The sequence below is a fragment of the Rattus norvegicus genome, chromosome 12 (assembly GCF_036323735.1).
Source record: "Rattus norvegicus strain BN/NHsdMcwi chromosome 12, GRCr8, whole genome shotgun sequence".
In the NCBI taxonomy this organism is placed as follows: Eukaryota; Metazoa; Chordata; class Mammalia; order Rodentia; family Muridae; genus Rattus; species Rattus norvegicus.
Genome location: NC_086030.1, coordinates 45,753,212 through 45,778,029, shown reverse-complemented (window position 1 = coordinate 45,778,029; position 24,818 = coordinate 45,753,212). Strand labels below are relative to the sequence as shown.

The 24,818-nt window shown below is 50.1% G+C and overlaps 1 protein-coding gene across 3 annotated transcripts in view; it reads right to left on the bottom strand.

Annotated features, from left to right (window-relative positions):
• The window catches only part of Srrm4 (serine/arginine repetitive matrix 4), a 159,915-nt gene that overhangs the window by 41,614 nt on the left and 93,483 nt on the right, over window positions 1–24,818 (bottom strand). For all 3 annotated transcript variants that reach the window (XR_005491668.2, NM_001346306.1, XM_039089708.2), the window contains exon 2: window positions 5,910–6,056. Coding sequence is in view for 2 of the 3 variants with exons in the window: in NM_001346306.1 (NP_001333235.1) it covers window positions 5,910–6,056 (147 nt within the window). In the remaining variant the exon portion in view is untranslated. The remainder of the gene's footprint in view (window positions 1–5,909; window positions 6,057–24,818) is intronic.

Below are 24,818 nucleotides of genomic sequence, written 5' to 3'. Positions count from 1 at the left end.
GCTAGTATTATTCTTATTCTTATTATTTTAATATCAACAAACCCAGCACTGGTACAGTACTGGCTGGTACTTGACACAAGCTGGAGTTATCACAGAGAAAGGAGCCTCCGTTGAGGAAATGCCTCCATGAGACTCAGCTGTGAGGCATTTTCTCAATTAGTGATCAAGGGTGGGAGGGCCCAGCCCATTGTGGGCGGGGCCAGCCCATTGTGGGTGGAGCCATCCCTGAGCTGGTGGTCCCCGGTTCTATAAGAAAGCAAGCTGAGCAAGCCAGGGGAAGCAAGCCAGTAAGTTGCATCTCTCTATGGCTTCTGCATCAGCTCCTGCCTCCTGATCTGCTTGGGTTCCAGTCCTGACTTCCTTTGGTGATGAACAGAAGTGTGGAAGTGTGAGCTGAATAAACCCTTTCCTCCCCAACTTGCTTCTAGCTCAAGATGATGTTTGTACAAGAATAAAAACCCTGATTGAGACAGGTATCTTTATTACAGACAAAGTTTTATATATCTTGATACATAATATTTAGAAGGCAGGACGCTTGGAGGCCAGAGGGCAACTTTTGGTTTTGTATGTTAGATGTCAGCACCAGTGTTTGTTTGTTTGTTTAAGACAGAATCTTTCACTGGCCTAGAGCTTAACAAGTGAGTGAGGCTGGTTGACAAATGACAGAGACCTCCTGTCCCCACTTCCCTCTCCAGCGCTGGCATCACAGTGTGGGCCACTGCACCTCATTCTTTTGTTTCTTAAACCTGGCCCCTGGTTTAAGAAATAATAAATGAACTCTGGTCTTTATACTTACGAGGCTGGACCCTTTGTTGACAAAACCCTTCTCTGGGAGACCAGTGTGATTCTTGTCATTTCGTTTCTCAGGTGAGGAAAATGGGGTCCAGGGAGTCGAGCTCACTCACTGGTGGGCGGCCACACAACTAGGAATCATTTAAGTTGGGATTTGAACCTGTGTGCTTCCTGCTCTGATAGCAGCCTCAGGAAAGCCCCAGCTGCCCTCTAGAGCCATTTGTGCAGATAGTGAGATGGTAATGGCCCAACTCATTAGAACGTTACAAAACCCTGTGATATTTAATTCCATTAGAAGAATCTGGATCATGGGGGTAGGCAGGAGGGATGATAAGGGATTCGAATGGATTTTAAGGTCTCTGTCCCACCATTAAATGGGCACACACGCACACAGGCACGCACACACACACGCACACACACACGCACACACACACGCACACACACACACACACACACGCACACACACACACACACGCACGCACACACACACACACACGCACGCACGCACACACTTAAGAGAGCCACTTCTAACAAGTTAAAAATAAACATAAGAATCTAATCCCTGGCTACTGAATCACACAGTAGACTATCCAGCCAATGAGCCGGCTGCTTTTAGAGGCACAGTGGGCCACTTCCAACGTTTTTTCCCCGAAGAGTACTTGACTCATAGCTGGAACCTGAACGTTTTGCCAGTTGACCAAGTGGTGGGTGAAGGATCCTGGTGGTGTGCTGAGCCGTCTTGTCTCACAAGAGCATGCCTCAATGCAGTAGCTGCTGGGAATTTGGGGGTGGCATGGGGGTATTTAAAAGTGTGTCAAAAAATGAGGGAAGGTTCCACTGTTAGGACTGAGAGTTCTGACATCTGGAATCCTAAAGTCTAAAGAGAACCAGTGTCTTGTTATTTAAACTCCAACAGGGGAAAATTGAGAAGCCTTTAAATTTAGGAGACCTGAGATCTGTGAGGTGGTTATAATTAACCAGTCACCCCACAGTGTTCCAAAGCCTTCATACATGACGATCTATATTTCTCCGTCTCTTCCCTGTACCCTCATTCTACGAAACACATCACAGACCCGTAGTGAACCACAAGGCAGTTAGCGTCATGTGCAGGGAGGGCCTGGGTGCCCAGTGCTTGTACACACTGGAGTTCCATGTACGATGGTCAAGCACAGTGGCCAGTGATGCAGCTGCTATGGGAGTGGTCAATTCAAGTGGCTAAGTGTATAGTGGCCAAGTCCACGCTGTAAAGGTACAGGAGACAAGAGCACCGTGACCAAGTGCACACACAGTGGAGGAGGCAGAGGATGACTGCAGAGATTCAGCACACACAGATGAAGAGAAGAACTCAGTTACGTGTATAGCTTTAAAAAGCACAGTGGCTGAGGAGGTGCTAACCGGGGCTCCAGGTACTTTGGCTGAGTCTGCGGAGGTCCAAGGTAAGAAAAATAGCCGTAAGAAATGATTGTTCCAGAAACGCACAGACCTGGATGTATGCTTTAGTTCCCTCTCTAGCTCAGAGATTTTTTTTTTTTTTGAACTTCGATTGTTGCCATCTCAGAGGTGGGAATTAAACCAGGTACCCAGGTCATAAGTTTGCTGCCACTTGCCTTGGCCTGGCACTGAGTACATTGACAGGTAAGGGGATCGTGTGACAGTCACACGCCACGTAACATCGCTCCGATTGATGAGATCGTCGCCCCGTTAGACGATAATGGAGCTGAAAAGCTCCTACTGAGGGCATCACTCATGTGTGTGTGGTGCTGCCGGAGGGGGCAAGCCCCTGTGTTTTCAGTCAGGTAAGACAGAGTGCCAATACTTATGCACTGATCTTGACACTTGGTCATGCTGACAAAGGGTGGGGGGGTGGTATAGCCACTGTATTTTTATCATCAGCATTTGCTTCAGGTAGAAGCCTTTCTGTGTAATATTCTGATTTCATCATTGGCTCTTGCACTTGATCTGACCTAGGGCTGTTTTATTCACCACCACCCTCAGGTGTTTGGACAACAAGATGCTCTGAGGACAGACACTTCAGAATACGTCCCATCGTTAAGAATAATCAATATGACTTCTCTTATCACCAGTACGATGGTTGTTAATACCATTGTTACTGTGGCTTTTGAACTCCTCAGAGAATCCATCACAGACAGAGGACAGGAGGCCCAGACTTGCTGTGCGGCCTCAGTGTCATCTATTTTGAGGACCTCCTGTGTCCTACACCCACAGCTATGGTTTGCATCTGAAATGTCCCCCCATGGCTCACATCTGAACCCTGCTTTCCCTGGGGTGGCTGTTTTGGAGAGGTCATGTGGGCTTTAAGAGTTAGAACTTGCATGAGGAAAGTAGGTCAGTAGGTCATTGGCGGTGGGCCTTTGAAGGTGACAACTATCCTGGTTTTGGTCATGCTGTCTCTGCGCTCTGTCCTGGCCAACAGCTCACAAAGTAACTATCAACTGAAGGTGCAATTCCTTTAGCCCTTACCCACTCTGGTCACTAGAAATAACCCCCAAAACGGGAGCCAAAGAAAACCTTTCTTCCCATTTTCCATACCCTGTTTCTATTAGGTACTCAGTTAGCAGGGCAGAGCAATTACCAATCCTGACCTGTTCCAATCCTTGCCTCAGCCTTCAGAAGGAGATGTCCACATCCCCACCCACAGCTGTTTAACTAGGGTGTGGACCAGAGTCCAAAAACATACCATCCACACTCAAAAAAGAAATGATGATGTGCTTGTAATCAAGACACTGGATGCAATGAATGGATATTGGGGGCTTGCTGGGCAATCAGCCTAACCTAACTGGTAAGCACTGGGTGCCTGTGGGAGACCCTGACATGGAAAACAAGCAGTGCCTGAGGAGTAACACCTGAGGCTGACCTCTGCTTCACACACACCCATTCACTACACCATTGTGTACCTACACACATGTACACACACATGCATGAACACATACTCATGCATGCATGCACAGAGACATGTACATACATACACACATATACACATACAGACTCACATGCAGGCTCATACTCCCACATGTACACACTCATGCATAAATGCACACACATATGCACATACACAAGCACATGCACACACACACAATCACACTCTCACAGTTGCATATGCACATACTCATACACATATACATGAACACACACTCATGCACACACGCACACACACCTGCACACATGTTCCTACATGCACACACGCATACATACACATTCATGAACACACAGTTGTGCATGCATGCACAGACACATGCACATGCACATGCACATGCACGCACATATACACACTCATATATACATGCATGAACATAGTCATGCATGCATACAAGATATGCACATACATGCATGTGCATACACATTTACACGTGCATGTATGCACTCTCCCATTCCCACATGTACGCATTCATGCATACACACAAACAAGCATGCATGCACACATGCACACACCCTCACAGTTGTGTATGCACACACGCATACACACATGCATGAACACACACTTGTGCACGCATGCACACAGACATGCACATGCATGCTCACACACATACAATGGTGTTATGAGCATATCTATATGAGACAATCATGGACCAGGCTGTAGGTGTGTAAGGTAGAAAATTACAAACCAGGACGTGGAGAGTGTTGGGTCCTTCATTGTCAACTGCAGGCTTGGTTTAGTTAAGGTAAAAAGACTGGAATTTATTTGTTTACTTAGTGTTTATTATTTAGCATGTCTGTGTATGGGCACACATGCATGCACATGTGTTGTGGTGCACATGTGGAGGTCAGAAGACAACTTGCAGGAGTTGGTTCTTTCCTTTAACCACCTAGGACCTGAGGATCTACTCCAAGTCCTCAGACTTATCAACAAACATCCTTATCTCCTGGGCTTTCTTGCTGGTCCCAGCTAGTGTTCAAGATAACCAGTTTTAATTACTGGCTATCATATGTTGGCCATTGTATCCCCTTTATGAGCTTCAGTAAAATGCCACTTACGGGCGTCTACTATAGTACCCATCATCTATTGGGGACAGAAGAGACAGTGGCTGAACAGCTGACTTAAGGAATGAGTATAATGGTCTGAAACTCAGGACACAAAAAACGAAATTATGGATTGAGAGTCTGAAGCTCTTAGAATCCCTGTGTCGGGAGGAACCGTATCATTAAATGTCAGGGTCTCATCTGACCAATGACCCAAGTGGAGGTGAAGCTAGACTATCAAACTGACTGGGTTGAGTGATGGCCAGAGACAGGCAGAGTATACTTTTGGTGTGTGTGTGTGTGTGTGTGTGTGTGTGTGTGTGTGTGTGTGTGTTCCTAAGATGATTGGCATATAGAACAGCCAATAAGGAGGGAAGACCTGCCATTGCTGGGATGGTCAGATATTTGGTGGGCTTTCAAAGAAACAAAGGTAGAAAGAGGAAGAGGCCCAACCAAGAAAGGAGTGACAATCTCCCCTCCCCCTCCATCTCCTTTCCCCTTCCCCACATCCCTTTCCCCCTCCCCTCCATCTCCCCTCCTTTCCATTTTCCCCCTCCCCTCCACCTCCTCTCCCCTCCCCTTCCTCCTCCCCATCTCCCTCTCCTCTCTCCTCCTGTTCCCCCTTCCCCATCCTCCCCTCCCCGTTCCTTCATCACTCCTTTCTCCTCCCTTCTATCTCCCTCTCCATCTCCCCTTTCCCCTTTATCCCCCTTTTCTACCCCCCCTCCACCTGTCCTGCCTCAACACACACTGTCGCAGAAACAACAGAACCAAGTGACAACGGAGCAAAAACTCTGAAGCCAAGAGCAGAGAGTAACCATCCTTACTTTGTTTCCATAAGCATTTGTCCCCCTGAGGGGAAGCTAACTCATATGAGCTGAGCCTAGCTTGCCCCCCGTTTTTAATAAATACACTGTCATTAGAACTCCAGTACCCCCATTCAGTGCCTGAATCTAAATACTTGTGGCAACCGCCATTGGTTCCGCAAACCTGAAACACTGGCTCTCTGGCTCACTACAGAACATGCTCACACTCCCAAAGAGGAACTTGGGGAAGGGAAGGGGTCAGAGAGGGCACACATCACCATCCCACGCTCAGCTCTAACTTGCCCTTGGTTTGAAGGAGGTGCAGCCTCTCACCTGTGTGCTCTGGCAGGACCCAGCTCCCTGCAGGCTTTCTCTCTTCCCCAGCTGTTGGTACCAAGGGCCTCAGTGGCCAGACGTTGGCCCAGCTTCTCTGAAGGTCCGTCCTGGTCTGGGAGCAGGAGACTGCTCTGTGTCTCTGTCCTGCACGGGAGGAGATGAGGATGTAAACACATTATGGCATTTGGAGTTGTCTCGTTAGATCGTCAGACCTACGATTGCTAGATAGACTGAGATCATTGGATTATCATCGGACTTTTTCTTCTCTGAATGGGATGGGGTGGGAGTGGGGAAGCATTTCCAGTTCAAGGCAGCCAAGATCCACGTGTCATCTCAACGGTTCTCTTTCTGCCTCAGGGACTTGAAGGCTACAAACTCTGAATATGGAAGCCACTTGGAGGAAGGGAGACATCTGAACTATCACAATTTTATAAGAAAGAAGTGAGCCACATGAAGGTCTCAGAGTTTGTCACTGCTCTGCACACGTTGTCCTGACTCAGATATGGAAGAGTCTTGGAAACCAGAAGTCACATTCTCTCTCAATGAAGCATAGAAGGAGTAATTTAACCCCCTCAACCCCCTCCTTTACTAAAACTCTGTGTCTGTATTATCTGTCCCCTCTTAGCCATGGGTATTTATTTATTTATTTATTTATTAATTTATTTATTTATTTATGTATTCATTTATTTATTTATTTAACCAGTACTCATCCAAGCTCCAAAAGTACTAAGTGGAAAAATTCTGCAAGCAGATTACAAGAATAAACGAATGCTCCCCTTAGTAGCACAAGGAAACCTTGTGCAGTCCTACTGTCTGCGTCCTTTAAACCAGAGTATCCAAGCTGTGTATGCCACCTGACTGTCAGCCATGCAGTAGTCATCTTTAGCAGATTAACTGAATTGGTACAAGAGCACTATCTTAGTTAGGGTTTTACTGCTGTGAGCAGACACCACGACCAAGGCAACTCTCATAAGGACAACATTTAACTGGGGCTGGCTTACAGGTTCAGAGGTTCAGTCCATTATCATCAAGAAAGGAGCATGGCCGCATCCAGGCAGGCACGGTGCAGGAGGAGCTGAGAGTTGTATACCTTCATCTGAAGACTGCTAGGACAAGGGTCTTAAAGCCCATACCCATGGTAACACACCTCCTCCAACAAAGCCACACCTCCTCCAACAGGGCCATGCCCCTCGGACAAGGCCACGCCCACTCGGACAAGTCTGGTGTCTCTTGGCAGGGGTGGGGCCGCCTATTTGGAAGAGCAGTTCCCGTGAAGTCTTAAGGTTCCTTCTTCCTGCCAAACAGTACCTCGGAGTTACCAATAGGCCTCGCCGATTTGAGTCCTAGGAAGGGACAAGAAGTTGCCTAGTCACTCAAGCCTTTGAGGATCCTGTTACTCAAAGTCCTGGATCCAAACTTAGAGGATTCAGGAGCTTGAGGGCCCTGAGTGTATCTGGGCTCATCCTGCTTCCTGGCACCTGGTCAAGCATCAGTCTAAGTCATCAGCTTCTCTGCACAAGTCTCCTGCAGATCCTGCAGCTCTTGAATCAATGCTGGATCTGATAAGTTCCCCGATCCTTAGGGTTTCCAGCAAGTGAGCCAAGCCCAGTCCATAGAGAAGCCAGAGCAGAATAACACATCCATCTCTGCCAGCCACTTATTGGTGTGTCTTTAGAAGCAGAGCTGCAAGTCACTGCCAGCCAAGGAGGAATGGAGATTCTAATAAGGCTGTCTCCTGCCTGGTCCAGGCCAACCTGCGTTCATTAACTCCAACCTCGGTGCCAGTTCTCAGTGCGGGGATGTGGTGATCCAATCAGGGATGCTACTAGGACCATGAGGTTTATGTCCAGATGGCAGAGGTGATTATTGTCATGTAAATATGTGTGATGGTTTATATATGGCTGGCCCGGGGAGGGGCACTATTAGGAGGTGTGGCCCTGTTGGAGTGGGTGTGGCCTTGCTGGAGTAGGTGTGTCATTGTGAGTGTGGACTTTAAGACCCTCATCCTAGTTACCTGGAAGTCAGTATTCTGCTAGCAGCCTTCAGATGAAGATGTAGAACTCTCAGCTCCTCCTGCACTGTGCCTGCCTGGATGCTGCCATGTTCCCACCTTGATAATGGACTGAACCTCTGAACCTGTAAGCCAGCCCCAATTAAGTGTTGTCCCTTATAAGAGTTGCTTTGGTCATGGTGTCTGCTCACAAGAATAAAACCCTAAGACAGTATGGAAAAATGTGACTTATTGAAGGTGACCGGTTAGGATGAGGATGTAGTAGCATAGAGGATGGGGAAGATGGGAGAGTGACTATTACTTCACAGACTCGGAAGAGACTCCTTTGATGAGTCACAGAGGGAGAGGGAACTTGCAGGGCTAATGTTCAGAACGAGGTGGCCTAAAATGTATTCACAGTTTGATTGACACCATTGCCAGCTACACCATATCCCCTTCACTGGAAATGGCGGATGGAGCTTGCCCTGAGTAAGTGGGACATGTGATCTTGTATGACTCTCAGACTATGTCGCTGGCCAGCGTTTGCCTTGCTCTCCTTGAGCGATCGTCAGGGACCATCGTCTACCATGTTGTAAGAACACAGCCCAATGGCGAGGCCTGCTGCCTGTAGCTAGCACTGACATCCAGCCGTGCAAGCAAGCATGTGGACATGAACCCTCTGAAACAGAGCAAGCTTTCGGTGGAAGACACAATCTTTGTGGCACCGGACAGCGACCTCATAAGATGTGCTGAGCCAGAATCATACAGCCACATTCTCAACTCACAGAAACTAAGACGCAAGGGCTTACTGCCCTCCCCCGCCCCGCCCGCCCCGCCCCCGCCCGGCCCCCGCCCCGCCCCTGCCCCGCCCTGCCCCGCCCTGTACAAGGATTAGGAGTGGGTTTTGTTTTGTTTGTCATGCATCCATTCTGTACAGGTATCTGCAGAAAGGGGGAGGTGTGTGCCAGGCAGAAGGATTCAAGTTGAAAGACCTTGGTACATGCAGGAATGGCAAGAGGTGAGATCAGAGACCAGCCCTTTGCAGTCAAATTTCTGTAGCTTTGCACTGGAGATGTGCTAGCCTAGCTTGTACTTTCTCTCCAATAGGGCTAACTTCAGCTTTCTGGACTGGGGTACCCTACTGGGAAATCTGTGGTAAAACAAACAGAAATGTAATAAATTCTACAGAAAGTGCTGAAGGGAGGCTCGGGCTCCTCCATGATAGAACATTCAATTCCAAGCATCCTAACATTTTGTGACTCAGCTTCCCACTGCTTCCTGGTCTCTGTCTCTTGCCTACATGTCCACATACGTGTGTGTACGCATGTGTCTGCACATGGAATCCAGAGGTCAACCTCGAATACTGTCTCTGGGACTTGGGACTTGTTGAGGTCTAGGCTTGCTTCCCAGGAGTTCAAGGCATCTCCCCACCCTTTGTGTGCCACCACACCCAGCTCCCTTCACAGGCACGGGAGATTGAACTCCGTTGTGTAGCAAGTGCCGGAGCTGAGCCATCTCCCAGCTCAGCTCGGCTCTCTTAAAACTGGAAGAGAGCTCGAACTTAGAGACCTATGTTTCGCAAGCTTGGCGCAACATCAAAAGTTCCCAATGAGGTTTCTGAAAAAGACCCTAGGACCTGCTGTAGATGTAAGCGTCTCAAAGGGGTTGACCCAGGAATGACCATGCTAAAGAAACATCCCAGATAACTCAGCCATTTGTCAGACCGTGTGCAAAATCCAAAGATGCCTCGGGATCTGGCCCCAGTCCCATCTCCTGCTTCTCTCCACGTCTTTCCATTGTTTGAGCCATATGGTCTTCTCGCTGTTTCTCAAATAGGTCAAAAGGTTTCCCTGCCCCAGGCCCTTGGCACTTGCTGTTCTGTGCACCTGGCATTCAGCTCCTGCAGCAGCTTGCCTAGCCATCTCCTCACTCTCTGTCAGGGGTCACCTTTGCAGAGGGCTGTCTCTGGCTTCTGTGTCTTGACCCCTCTTCACCTCTGTAGGAACCACTGGTTGCTGCTTTCTTCAGGATGACAGTTTTATATGTCCTTTAACTGGTAATCTTCTGGATGGGCACGTGAGTTCTTGAGACAGGAGCTGGTCCTCTGACCATCCCGTCATCAGAACGTCTGATGCTGCACCTGTTTGCTACGGAAGGGGTGGAGGGATGAATGGATGAATGGAGGAATTCTGGTGACTGCTCCTGGGTGCAGGCTTGAGGGTGAGGGGACTTGACAGGACTTGACTGTGAATGGCCACAGCCCTTCAAGGGAACCAGACCTCAGTTGCAGCATCCACCATGTCTTTCTGTTTCCAGTCTTGCATCTTTCTGGGGCCTTAAGAAAAAAAAAAGTTCCATTTCTGCTGAAGCATGCCCACAGCTGCCTTGTCTTTACCACAGAGTTATTCGATGCTGAGATACACACACACACACACACACACACACACACACACACACTTAAAAGAAGGCAAGATCTTCAGGGGACAGCTGAAGCTGAGACAGAGAGCCAGGGGCCGGCACACTCCACTTCACGGGTGCTAAGTTCCTTGAGGCTTTTCCTCCTCTCTGCGTTCCTGCTAATCAGAGGCCCTGGCACTGCTGCTGCCTGTAGTCATGGCAACAAACAGCCGATTCCTAGCCTCTGATAAGAGTCAGGGCTGAACTTTCTAAAAAACTTTCTAAGACGCCTGGGTCTCCAGCTGCTTGTTCAATTCTCCATCAAAGCATCCACAGATGGTGCAGTCTCCAGCCGCTCCCACCACCAACAACAACTACAACTACAACAGAAAAAAACGCTCATTTGGCCTGGAGCCAGAGGCCAATCCTCATGACCCTAGCCCTAGGCAGAGTTAACACAATTTTAGAAACAGACAAACGAGACTTGACTGAGAGCCAAGCCACCTCCCTGGGGGGAGGGGGGTCTCAAGACACGAGGGGATTGCCCAGGTCTATAACGTCATTCTCATCAGAGTCAAGCCTGGGCTGTGGCCTTCTGTCCCCTTGGCCAGTGTGCTCTCTGCAATTCCTTGGTCATAACAGCAGTTTGCGTCTGTTAAGCACCTACGGAATGCCAGACACTGGGATGGATCGTTCTTTCTCACCCTTCAGCTCACTGTTGTTCTGAAGAACCCCCACTAGCAGGTGCAGCCAGTTCCACTGACTGTGGAGAAACTGAGGGATGGAGATGCCTGAGGGAGGGAGGGAGGAAGGAAGAAGGGAGGGTGGAGTACTCTGAGACTCTAAGACATACTTCAAAACTACAAGAAAGTGCTGAGCGGAGGAGCAGAGCATGCTGGGTAATCCCTCTAGTGTCTGCGGGACAGGGGCACCACAGGTCTTGGCACACACCTTAAGCCTCGCAAAGAGAAGCGGCCCTTAGCTGTTGGCTCTGAGGTACTCCGGACTCTGACTTTCCACCCATAGCTGCGCCTGCATGCACAGTGTTTCTAACCTGGCCTCTCAGTGGATGCTGAGAACCCTGTACCGCGAGGAGCACGGTGAACTTCCCTCCGTCCCACTGCTGAGGACCGAGACCTGGCGAGGAAATGGGAGTTGCTTCCCAGGCAGCGCCCAGGCCCCCTACACGTTTGTTCTGCCTCCAGGCTGTGAATAACCCACCCTTGTTCCTGTATTGGCACAGGCCTGGAATCTTCTGTCTTCTATTCTCATGAGAAGCATAGACCTTCAGGCTCTTGGAAGTCCCAGAATTCATCCTGCAACTGACCCAGTCAGGCAATAAGATGCATGTGGCTAATTTGTGCCTTGGCTCCTGGGACTCTGGCCTGGAGTCTTGGAACTCCAGGTCCTTTTCAAGGTTAATCTAGTTAATTAAGCCCGCTTGGAGGTAATCTGCAGGAGCTTTGACCCTTCGAGCGAGCGTTCTTATCGTGGCTGGGAGAAAGCAACAAAGCCCAGGAGAAGATTGGGGATTCTGAGGTGGAGAGCGTCATTTGGATGCCGGCGCAGGCATGCTCACTTTAGTAAAGACTGAATGAAAAACAAGAAAAGTTTCACCAGATGATGTTCCCTCTGCCTTCCATTCATTGCCCAACAGATGTTCACTGAACACCAACTTGACGGTGAATTACAAGAATACAGAAATCCAGACCACGTCACAGTTCCTCAAGGAGGCTTCATCACGGAAGCAGAGGGAATCCCTATGCTAGGAAATAAGGCCAAAGGACTAAAGTGTAAGGGGCCATGGTTCCATAGACCAGCACCCAAACCAGCCTGGAAAATGTAGGCAGGAGACGGAGGTGAGCTCCCTGAAGGGTGAATGGAAATTGGTCAGAGAAGCAGAAAGGGAAGGGCGTAGGAGCAGAGAAACTTCTTATAACTACACAGGACACCACGTGTTTGAGTAGACAGATGGGAGGAGGGGGTTGGAGGATGGATGGCAAGCATTGAGAAAGAAGAAGAATCCTTTCAGGGCCACATGCACAGCTGTTTCTTGGGCTTTAAAGGGCCTGTGAGCCACTAGGAGATCCTGTCCTGGTGAAGGCTGATTCAGTGGGGCTGGGGAGAGCTTGGGTGATCACATCCTAACCTATCCCTGGTGCTGCTGTTCCTGGAACACACTTGGAATAGTCAGGTTGCAGAATCTACAAGGGGTTTAGGCTTGATCCGAGGCGGACATACATAGACATGGCCAGTGGTTCTCAATCTGTGGGTCACGGCCTCTTTGGAGGCGAAGCAACCCTTTCACAGGGCTTGCCCCAGATAGCAGAGGTATCCGATATTGACGTTAGGATTCAAAACAGTAGCAGAATTACAGTTTATAAAGTAGCAACACTAATAATTTTATGTTTGGGGGTCACCGGGGCATGAAGGAACTGTATTAAAGGGTCGCAGCGTGAGGAAGGTTGAGAGCTATTGAGATAGGCAGCCTTCCTCTGCTTTCCTGAGACCTTGGGTGAATGGTTCAGGGCTGAAAGAGTGTGTGTGTGTGTGTGTGTGTGTGTGTGTGTGTGTGTGTGTGTAAGAGTCAGAGACAGAGACAGAGAGACAGAGACAGAGACAGAGACAGAGACAGAGACAGAGACAGAGACAGACTTGTACATCAAGGGCAGGCTAATAAAACTAAAAGAATTAAACATGGAAAACTTGGCTAAGAGTTTCTGGTCCAGCTCAACCAAGCAGGTCAGTCTCTCACCCGGGCCTGGGTTTTGAACCCTCACTGCAGAGCAAACCTGTATACTGGCTCTCATCCCCAACCCTGATCAACTCCCAGTCCCCTCAGTCACACCACAGGCTGACCTGTCAACTGCTGATCTGCAGTGAGGGATCGAACTGCCGAGCAGGGGATTCGAACTGATAGCTGGGCTTTCTAGAAGGAATGGCTTCCCACTTGAGCATGTCATGAAATGGTTAGGTGACACTGTGAAACCATTAGTTCAGGAGTCCCACTGACCTGGGTTCAAGCCACTGTCTGTGGCCACGGGCAAAAGTGTTGTCTCTGACTCCAGCCTGGAACCTTTGTATCCGCCGGGATTGCAGACCCAGGCTGTGGATTCCTCCGAGGAGAGCCGCTGTTGCTTATATAATGCATGGCGCCTCTGGAGAGATCACGCAAGACGGGTCCCTTTAAGACAGAGGTTCTCACCAGTCCTAATACCGCGACCCTTTAACCTCGTGTTGTACTGACTCCCGAGCATAAAACTGTTTTCATTGCTACTCCATAACTGTAATTTTTCTGCTGTTATGAATCATAATCTTAATATCTGTGTTTTCCAACAGCCTTGGGTGACCCCTGTGAAGGGTCGTTTGTGACCCGTAGGTTAAGAACCACTGCTCTAAGGAATCATCATGGCTGATGCTGAGAGGATGAAGTGAGCAGAGATAGCTCTCCTCATGAGACCTTTTCAGCCTCAGAGGGAACCTGGGTCCAGCATGGTGAGGCGAGACCTGGTACAAGAGCTGAGAGAGAGAGAACTCCTGATAGGGGCTACCAACCTCCTTTCAACTCTTCTCCATTTGGAATATAGTTATTGAGCGCCTCCTGTATGCGATCTATGTTGTTGGTTTCTGGGAGGCAGCTGGCCACAAGAGCAGGCTGCTGCATGCAGTTTTCATTCATTCTATTGAGGTGGGCAGAAGGGATAAGAGTACGGAGAACAGATATAACCATGTGATAAACACAAAGACCATCAGATGGTGATGAGAGATGCGGAGAGAAGAGGCAGAACATAATGCAGAAGGCAGAGCGCTCCCACGAGGGATATGAAATGCTCCCGGGAGAATATTGCAGTTTCAAATGAGCTAATCGAGGTGACACTCCAGCCAAGGCTTAAAGGTGGTAAGCGAGTGAGCCCGGAGCATGCCTGGGAGAATGTAACAGGCAGCAGACACAGCTAGTGCAAAGGTCCTGAGGTAGGGGCGAGCACACCAGAGACTGAGGATGAAACTGACTGACCCAGCAGTGAGTGGGAGACGTGGTTTCAGACAGTGAGGGGTTGGCCCTATAACGGCAGAGCATTTGCAAGGAGCTGGGTTCTCACTTCAGTGGACTCTGAGCAGAGGAGTCATGATCTGACTCCAATATTAAAAACAAATCTCCTCTGGCCCTCTTTCAGTGGAGACCGCAAGGGAGCTGGGAATCCACAGTGAAGCAGAGGGAGAACAGCGGAGGGCGGAACTAGCGGTGGGTGGAACGAGACAGAGGATGGGCGGGGCTAACAGTGGGAGGGACAAGACAGGGGGAGGACGGTGGGCGGGGATAGCAGTGGTTGGAGCGAGACAGAGGGAGAACGGTGGGCGGAGCTGGTGCTGTCGCTGCCATCCTGTGTGGCAGGGCCTGGATTCTCAGACAGTCAAGGCAGAAATAAACAGGGTCTGCACATAGATTGGACATGGGGCATGAAAGAGAAGTCAAAGGTCACCCCAAAGTGTGTGACCTGGGCTGTCTTTCACCGAGCTGGGAGGGTAGGGACAGGTGTGTGAAGGGTCCTCTGGAGCTCAGTCTTAGAGACACTTTTTAAATTAGGATCTATGAATGACACGCCGTACCAGGTTTTGTTGTGGTGTTTCTATACACGCACATAATATATTTTGATTATGTTCACCGCCATCACCATCTCTCAACCTCCTGCTGATCTGAACGATTCTTTCCTCAACCTTCCACTCCAGTGCTCTCATATCTTTTTATTTACTTCCTTTGGCGATCTAGCGAGTCTTGGTACCGTTACTTACAGAAGCGTGGGCCTCTTGCCAATCTCTACACCTCTTGCCATTCGAGAAAAATATTTCTCCCTTCCCTGGCTAACTGCTTATGGATCTTCACGCGGAGTTGTGGCCTCGTGAGTCAGTCCCCCAAATGTTATTTTGAGACACTAGTTAGATACCCACACAGGGCTGGTCAGTGGGCAGCAGAATATAAGAGGTTGGATGTTAGGCAAATCACAGGAAGTGGGAAATGTATCTGAGAGATGACGAATTTGGCATAGTAAAAGCAAGGGTCTGGACCATCTGCAGTTAAGGTGAAGCATCTGACTAGACTTTGGTGGGGACTGGACAGGGAGGCGGCTCTGAGGTCGTCCCAGAGGAATTTGGGGATAATGAAAGGTCTCTGTAAGTGTGCTCAATCTGGATGAACCGGCTGGCTCCTAAGACTTGCTTGCAAAGCACAGAAAGGTCCTGCTACCCCATTTAGGTGCACACATGCATTCATTCATTCAACATTGATCCATTTGTTAGCAACAATCCCCTCACTCTCCTGCTAACAGTCATTTTACTTTCTGTAGACCCCCCTCACTCTCCTGCTAAAAGTCATTTTACTTCCAGTAGACCCAGATATGAGTCCTTCCCTTAAGTTTGAAGTCCATCAGGAGAGATGGGGCCACGCATATAATAAATCATCTCACACGAGCGAAAACATCCGAGAAAGGGAAGCAATCGGGGAGGAGAGATGTCTGTCTGCAGGAAGCAAAGCCAGGAGGGCACAGGAGGCCGAGTCTGGTCCAGGAGGCTGTAAAGAGGCTAGACAGGAGCTGTCAGGTAATCTGCCTGATCGCTCTCTGGCTGGGTGGCCTGCCCCAGTCCCTTCTTTTCTGCTGAGAGTATAGTCGCCTGGCAGAGCTGGGGAACAGAAGAGGCAGCATGTACCCGAAGCTCAGACACTGCCTGGCTCTTGGTGGCACATTCAAGCTTGCCTCTGGGGACGCACTCGTTGCTGATTCTGATGGCTTTTCCCCAGAGAGCCTGAGGTGAGGGACTCTGCAGAGGAGGAGAGGGGGGATGGTTGGGGTGCCCTTGGAGGTATGTGGAGAAGCTTCATGCCAGGAGTTGGCTTTGGTGCCCACCAAGAAGGGTGTCTGCTTCAGTACCTGCCAAGAACACATCCCTATTCTTCACCAGGTCCTGGCTTTTTCCTTAATAATTCAAGGATGAAATTGTCCTCTCTCTCCATCCAGAGCTAACTACTGAGCTCCTGAAGGCAGGGGAATCCTGAGATGCACATTCACACACATGTGCACATGAACAAGCATGCATGTACACACACGCATATGCACGTGCATGCACACACATATGTGTGCACACACAAACGTGTGCATACACACACATGCATTCACACAATGCACACACACATTCGTGCACATGCACACATGCACACACGTACACACACAGAGATACATGCATGCACATGCATACACATGTGCACACACAGAGAGACATGCACATGCACACATGCACATGCACACATGCACGCACACACGCAGACACGCAGACACACACATGTACACACACCTATGCATGCACAGGGACACACTCAAGCACACACACCCACAAATGTCCATGCACACCCACATAGAGACACATGTACACTGCACACACACACACGTACACATATGTCACACACCTACCTCCCCACTCACACATATACTAGTGCCACCCCAGGATGCATGCAACTGGGGGACTACATCCTTAACAAGCAGAGGACGGACGAGCAGCTACAAAAATCTACAGAGAGGACAGAGCAGACAAGCCACAAATCTCCATGGCAGGCGGCGAGCTTCCCGGTCTGGGCTCGTTAGTTTTAAAATAACACGGCAGAGAACCGAGATAAAGGGTTTCCATGAGGGAAGCTGTCAGTTACCACATCTCACATGCCAGAGACACCGGAGGGACTGCTGGTCCCTTTCCCTGGGTTGTCTGTATCACTAGGTTCCCCTGTCAGCATTTGTCAGAGCCAGGCTGGCTCTGAGGACACAGGGCCCAAACATGGGTAAGCTTATGTAGTCCGTGGGGACAGTGATGGGGGTAGGGAAGGCGGGGTCAGGGGCAAAGCAGAACTCATCAGATCTGCAATGGAGTGGGTGCCACTGCTTGGTCAGACTCCAGGTTCTTTCTGAGCTGTCTTCTCCCACAGTGTCCTGCCAATGCCACACCTCTGTCCTGAGGTCACTCCGCTGTTGGTCAGCCGGTCATACTCTGCTCCTCGGTTCTCAAGTCTTCTGCCTAAGACACAGACCCAAGACTCTTCTCTATTGAATGCAAAGCGGCAATGAAGCCTGTGATGGTCTAGGGCTGTCACCTCTACTTTGCTACTTCTTGTGCTTGTGACCCCATAGGAAATTGCTAAACTCCGTCAAACTCGAGCTTTCTCCTCTGGCGATGGGACGTGTTGGTCTGCCTTCTAAAGGAGTGGTGGAATATTTAGCACGTTTCTGGACACTCAGTAAATGACTGGTGCGTGGTTTTGTTGTTGTTGGTGGTGGTTTGGGGGATGGAGATGAGGATGGTGATGACGGTGGTGGCGGTGGTTGTGATGATGGGTGGTGATCATGGCAGTGAGGGCGATGATGCTGACAGTGGTAACGATGGCAGGATGAATGCATGTAGCGGCTGCTCCATACCAACCCCTCCAATCACCAGAAAGCTTTCAGAAGATTCTACCTCTGTAGCCCGAGAACCAATCACCAGTGTACTCTCAAATCATTCCCCCAACCCCTGTTAGGCTTGCCCCAATCCATCCTTTGTCTGCACCCTCTCTCCTCCCTGTGGGAGACAGGGAACCCTGGAGAAAGCCAGTGTCTAGCTTTGCGTGGCAGCAGCCATTTCTCAACTCCAGCTCAGGTGCCCAGTTCTCACACTCATGGGAGCGGCTCCTCCACACTGATTCTGAAGAGGCCGCTGTTGGCAAAGGTCTGGTCCTCCTCAGAGACATTTTATCAGCCTTTTAAAAGTCAAACCCATTACCTGAGGATTGTGAGTTTATTAGGGAAGTTCGTCTTTATTAGGTAGCCAGACTCATGATCACCTCTCACTGATTTTTACGGGCTCTCCTTGGCCCCAAAAGGGTTTCAAACGTGGGTTTGTGTGTGTGTACGTATACTGGGACACTTTTGGAAAGCTTCCTCCCACACACGTATGAACAGCCATCTCTTAAAGCTCAGCTGATAACAGATAGGAATTTAACAGTCAGAAGCCACTGGGACTTTGGGGTCAAGCTGACTGGAGCTTAAAGCTGGTCCTGCTGTTTTCCGGCTTTGATCTTGGATGAGCCTCTCTAGTCCCTAGAAACATGGGGATGACTCCTGCATCTGTGAGAAGACACGGGCGGGAAGGTAAGACCTTTCCTGGTGCAGTAGGCGCTCAGTCAGTGTTAGCTGTCACTGTGGTCGGGATTATTTATTGCTAATGGCTGCCAGGGCAGACTGGAGCCTTCCTGTCTTCTCTGAGCCCATTCCCTTGCCTAGACTGTGTTCTCTCTCTCTGGCTCTGCCAGGGGAGGCCTCGCTCATCCTTCTAGGCTCAAGGCAGCCATCATTCCCATTTCTCTCCCATTCCTCTTGCTCTGGAACCCCTGAGCCCCCGGCTGCATCTGCCACCGGATGCTGGACAAGGGCACTCGTGTATCAAACTCTCCGTTTCCTTGTTTTAAAGACAGGCTAATAATCTGTCATGTGTTTAGATGCTTATAGCAAACACACGCTTATTAGGCTGAGCACAACGTCTTATCGTAATTATAACTGCAATTACGATCTAAAGAAGCTTGTTAAATCCAGCATGAAAAAGAATTTCCGCATGGCAAGGAGTCCTGGGGTTCTCTTTTCCCATCAAGCTCCGAGACTGGCATTTTACTTCCTGTTTGCCTGGACCAGTTTGGGGGAGCCCGGGACATGCCGCTGTGACCTCTAAAGAGCCTCTCCAGTGCTCGCCTTTGCGGATCTGGTTCTTCTCAGACTCTAAGTCACTCACATCTCTTTGCTTCTTTCTCAGTACCTTTGGGGGTAACACAGCGAGTCACCTCCAGCTGTAGTGTCAGAGTGAAGTCTCCATATTGAACGAGACCCTCCTAAGAGCCAAGCACGCTATCGAGGTGTTTAAAGCCCACAATATCATTCAAATCCCCAAAGCTCTCGAGGGAGGTACTACAAGAGGCTCAGAGAGGTATAGTGACTTGCTTAAGGATCTACAGTAAGTCTCAAGTAATCCCAGCATCCTGAAGGCACCAGAGCTTACTACACTTGACTTCCAGACAGACCATGGCCCCCGCAACCCAGATGGACATCTCCACAGTGTCTGGAGCAATCACCTCCCTTCTCGCTCTGGTCCTGTCCCCTGCGACCACCTCCTTCCTCTCCCCCGCTGGCTTCTGCTGGCTTCTCCTCATTTTCTTGCCTGAGCCCAGCTCCCCGGCTGCTGGCTGCCGTCTGCTTGGTCTATTGACCAAGTCATTCAATCAATCAGCCTGCTTGCCCTGACAGCTAAAAAACACCCCGTCTACCAATTTTCCCTCCAGCGCCTTTCAGAGGTCCATGGAACCTCACTAATTTGGAATTTGCAATGATTTCTGACATAGACCCTACATTTCTCATTCTGGTTAGAGAGAGGAGAGAGAGAGAGAGAGAGAGAGAGAGAGAGAGAGAGAGAGAGAGAGAGAGACTGGATGAAATGACATCCTGCAAACCCTTGGGCGCTCCCAAGAAAGGACCCGGCAACCAAAAGGCTGCGTTCTCACTTCATTTCTCTTTGTCTGGCCCCAAACCTGCTCACACTGATATCACCAGTAACCATAGCAGACCAACATGTCCGCTGTATGCTGTGCCGAGCTCTTGGCATGGGTTTATTCTCTGTCCTCATCACCATGACTGCAGGCTAGACAAGTGTCAACTGGGCTAAGGGGAGAAACTGAGGCAAGGGAGGATCCTGCTGATGGGTGGTAGAGATGGGATTCTAACCCAGCAATCTGGTTCCAGAACCTTAATCAACCCTTCTGCCGCCCTGTCTCTTGGGATGGGCACCCCCTGGGTGGGGCAGATTTGAGTCTCCTTCATGCCCCATTAATATACCTACAATTTTGGGCTTTGTAGTCCACCACGCAGTAGGGCCGGGTCTTTTCGTGACCTTCTATATCTGTGTGTGGAAGCCACCAGAGTTAGACGGTCAGATGTTTGTCTTGAAGAGTGCTGCTGATTAAGAGGCGCACACGTGGTAAGGAATTTGGACATCTCTAGGCTTCAGTCCTGCTCGGGAATAGTGATATTTTGCCCTTGGGGACCAGCCATCTATCCAGAGCAGTTCTGCTCTGTGCTGCTGATAATGTTGGGAAATACACAGCTAGCTAGGGGAAGCCCCACTCGCTCCTCTCATGCAAAAGGACCCCGTGACGTCTTTTTGCTTATTTCCTGAGTAGAACTACCTCTGTGGGTATGCTGTGAAGCCTCCTTCTTTGGGTGAGAATGGAAACATGGCCATGCTACACAGGCACTGAAGGTATGCTTTGAGCTGGGAAGGCTGGCCCATTTAGAAGAACTCATGATACCGCTTCCCCAGCCCCATTTGACCACTAGGTGTAGACAGAGCTGTAATTTCCTCTACAGATACTCTGCCATCTGAGGAGACTGGACTGAGACCAGAGTCAGGGGACAGCATGAGGGACTTGCCCAACTGCACAGCTCTCAGCCCGAGTGTGACTTCCTCCTTAGGAGATGATCATTACGGCCACATACATGTAGCCAAGAATGCTCGCACATTTATGTGCGTGTACCAGAGACGCGGAGCCCAGTCATAAATGACTTCAATATCTGGGTACTGACCAACAACCCATCTTTCAAAGCAAATGGGGCACTGGCAGTCAAAACTCAGGGGTGACACCATTTGTGACTCTCTGCTCTGTTGATGTGAGCAGGCTCCCTCCCATCTCTCCTCCAAGGCAACTCAGCCCCACCCCTCTCCTTCCCTGTCTTTGCTTCTTGCTACCTGCTCAGTCCGTTGCTCAACCTGTGGATGCCCTCGGATTCACCCCTGACCCTATCCGGTCCCCACTCTGTGCAGACAGCAGGGCTGCCCTTGCAACACCACCCTTTTCTTCTGCAGAGCCCGGGAGAAACAACCCCAAAACTCACCGAGGCACCTCAAGCCTTTGAGGACTAGCCCCACACAGCTCCCGGGGCCCAACTGCTTCTCATTTACTGTGTTCAGACCACCTCGAAGCCCCCACCCCCACTCCAAGCCCTGAACAGCCCCTGCACTTAGATGGCTTTCTCCTGTCATGTGCAGCACACTGTGGAGTTCAAGGGCTTGGCCCGGAGCCAGACTGCCGTGTTTAAAGATTTATTTATTAATATTATGTACAGCATTCTGCTTGCATATGTGACTGCAGGTCAGAAGAGGGCACCAGATCTCATTACAGACGGTTGTGAGCCACCATCTGGTTGCTGGGAATTGAACTCGTGACCTCTGGAAGGGCAGTCAGTGCTCTTAACCGCTGAGCCATCTCTCCAGCCCGACTGCCGTGTTTAAAACCCAGTCTAACACTCTGGAGTTACTGACTGGCTTCAGCTCTCTGGGCTTCACCCGTCAGCTGGGATTGATAGGACTGTCTGCCTTCTAGGGCTATGGGCAAGAGTAAGCAAATATGAGCAAAGCTCTGGGGACAGCGCCGGGCATAAGTGCGTGCTCTGCGTCAACCAATTTTAAAGATCCTTCTTCCTTTGGGTCACTTAGTGTTTTGGTCACATCTTGCTTAAGACACCTCCTCCAGGAAGCCTTCCCTGATTACTGAGATGCTTGTAGCATTCTGCTCTTTGTGGCCATCACCCCGCGCCCCCCCCACCACACACTTTCATTTTAATTGTTTAATTCTTGTTTCCCACAGCAGGATGGACCCGCATGGGAGACGAGTCTGGGGTGTCTACTCCATGGTCCTGTCAGACCGTGCTCCTGATGGGTCTTCAGAAAGCATTTGCTGGGTGAAAGGACTGACCAGAAAAGCAACCTCATCAAGATCGCAAGGTACAGGCGGCCCCGTAGAGTCGTGGCGCGGTATATTACTCAACAGTGCCACGGAGTCAGCTGGGGATCGCCCCCTGGGTTCTAGGACACGGCCGTTTGGAACAGATGTTTCCACATGATGGGCGCGTGCCACGGGGCGGAGAATCCCGCGCACACAGACCGAACGTGGCTCTCCCCTGGTTCTCTTGCCGCCGTGTGCAGACACTCCCCTGCCTCCTACTTTTGAGAAAGTAAACCTCCCCAGCCCCCTCGTGCGTGGCAGAGGACAACCCAGGTACCCCGGTACCCCTTGTTCGGTGTCCTGGAGTCTTGCTCACACCGCCTGCCTTCCTTCCCCGTGTGTCCCCCACCAAGCCGATTCTGAGCTCACAGGTTCGAATCCCTGCTTTGCTGTATACTGTCCTATGACCTTGGGCGACCTCGGGGCTCTCTGCCTTGATTTTTGTGACGGTGACAGTTTCCCTGGTTGTGATAATTCTGTGAGTTAATAGATGGCCCCTGTCACGTGGGTCGTGGTAACACTCGGCGACGCTCTTCAACACCTTTGAGCAGTAATGATTGCGAGCTCCTGCCTCACCTTCACGTTGTTCTGCCTCTCCCCAATGCCTCTGTGTGGCCCAAGACTCAGGCTCTTCTGTGTCTCTAGATGCTTCAACGGCCATCTTATCTAGCTCTGGCCCAAGACAGGGCGATACCTTGTGGCACGCCAGGCAGTGGCACCTTCAGCTCAGCCCTACGCACGGTCTGGATTACAGAATCGTCATCTAACTGGTGCAATGCCTCTGGTCATCTTAGCTAGGGAGCTGTTCCTTTTTATTGAGCCTTATAAGGACTGAAGGGCAGCTTGTCTGTGACAAGGCTAACTTTCCAGGGGGAACACTAGGAGCCAGCGTAGCCCACGTTTACAAAGTCTCTCCCCCCATGCACTAAGAAGCTGGGTATGGATCCATCAACTCACGTGAGTTGTGAGTGGACGGGTGCTCCAAAGGGACATTAACCCCCCATTTTGCAGCCAGACAGCCAACCCTCATTGGCCAGAAGAAATACTCAGGGGAAACCACTGGCCTCCTCTACTGGAAACCAGGCTGACACGTTGAGAAATGGGTGTGGAGGAGATGTATAAAAGGTGACAGCATCAGGTACTGAGGATGTGTCTGAGTGTAGAATAGAGTTGGGGAGAGGGCTGCAGTGTGTGCCTGTGTCCCCAGAAAAATATAACCACAGGCAAACATCTGGCTTGCCCGGAGCTCTCAACAGTGGATCCTAAAGTCTGGACGTAAACTTCACCTGCCTTATCAGCTCTTCTTCTGCATTCTCATCTTTGTCCCAGCCTTCTCCCAGTGTTGGCCTCTATCCTAATAAACATACTTGGGTTAGAAAGATCAACCAAGAGGCGAAGACCCTCCAGGTCCATGTTAGATTCCAACGTTATGGCCAACATCTAAGGCGATGACTATATGAAGAGAGGAGCTGTATTGGGGGCCATAGCTACGATCCATGATCCATTGCTTTGGGAAGAGACATGTGGCGGAGCAAAGCTGCCTATCTCATGACCAGGATGGCAACCAAGCGCCTGTGCCCAATGATCTAAGGAGCTCCCATGAAACTCCAGCTTTTGAAGATCAACCTCATCTTGCATGAGCCTTTGAGGAAATGCATCTGACTTAGACTAAGGCTAGGCCTTTCTTCATGTAAGGCCCATAGGAGGGATGTCACTGGCTCCCTGTCACACAGAACATGGTCCGGGACGATTCGTGCTTCAGCCCCCTCTGCTCAGTGGTCCCTTGGAAATTCCACTCATTCCTCCAGTTTCTTCCTCTGGCTGGAGGCCAAAGGAGACTGGCTGGAGAATGGAGAAGTCCATCTAGATGCTGGATGCAAGACTGGTAATTAGTAAAGCCTTCAACCCACCATGGCCTCAGGCTGAATCACCAAGCTGGCTTGGCTCTGTGTTTAAAATGCATCCTTCCGCTCTGGAAACGGTTTCAGGGGGAAAAACAGGATTTTTGTCTTTTGTTGTCATTTAAAAGAAGGGAGGAAAATCACAAGCACATTCTCGCCTCTCACCAGAGAGTAGCCCATTTACGAAAAAAAAAAAAAAATCAATCAAATGTGTTCAGCTAAAGCCCCTACAGGAGGAACACATTTCTCCAGATCACACAAGCAGAAAGGAGGCTGGCTGAGGCTGGGGGAAGAGGCTATGAGGCCCGGATGGCAGAGAAATTATCCACTATGGATGGCTCACATGCCGTGGGAGAGAGCAGAGACAGAGGTCGCATGTGACACAGTGTTCTTTCCCTTGGTAAAGGGCCTCTGCTCAGGCCCCACTGAGCTACAGATTTACACTGATGGTTGTCCCAGGTGATCTTGAGGCTGGTCCTGTGACCCACACAGTGCCAGATCCAGGAATGCTACAATGTCCTCAGAAAGAGTGCAGAGTGGCTCAGTGGTCTGCGACACGGTGGTCCACCGTAGTAGATTGTAAGCGCCCTCACAGGTTTGCTACTGACTATTATTAATCGGAAAGCTAAAAGGGTTTCTCATAAAAACACAGAAGTAAACATTGTCCTCTCCGTTGATGGCTGCTCCCTTCAGTAACCTTAGACACAGTCACCCTTCACGTTCCCTGTTAAACCTTAGTCCTGGCCTCTCAACTTTCTTTCTCCAGGATATATCCAGAG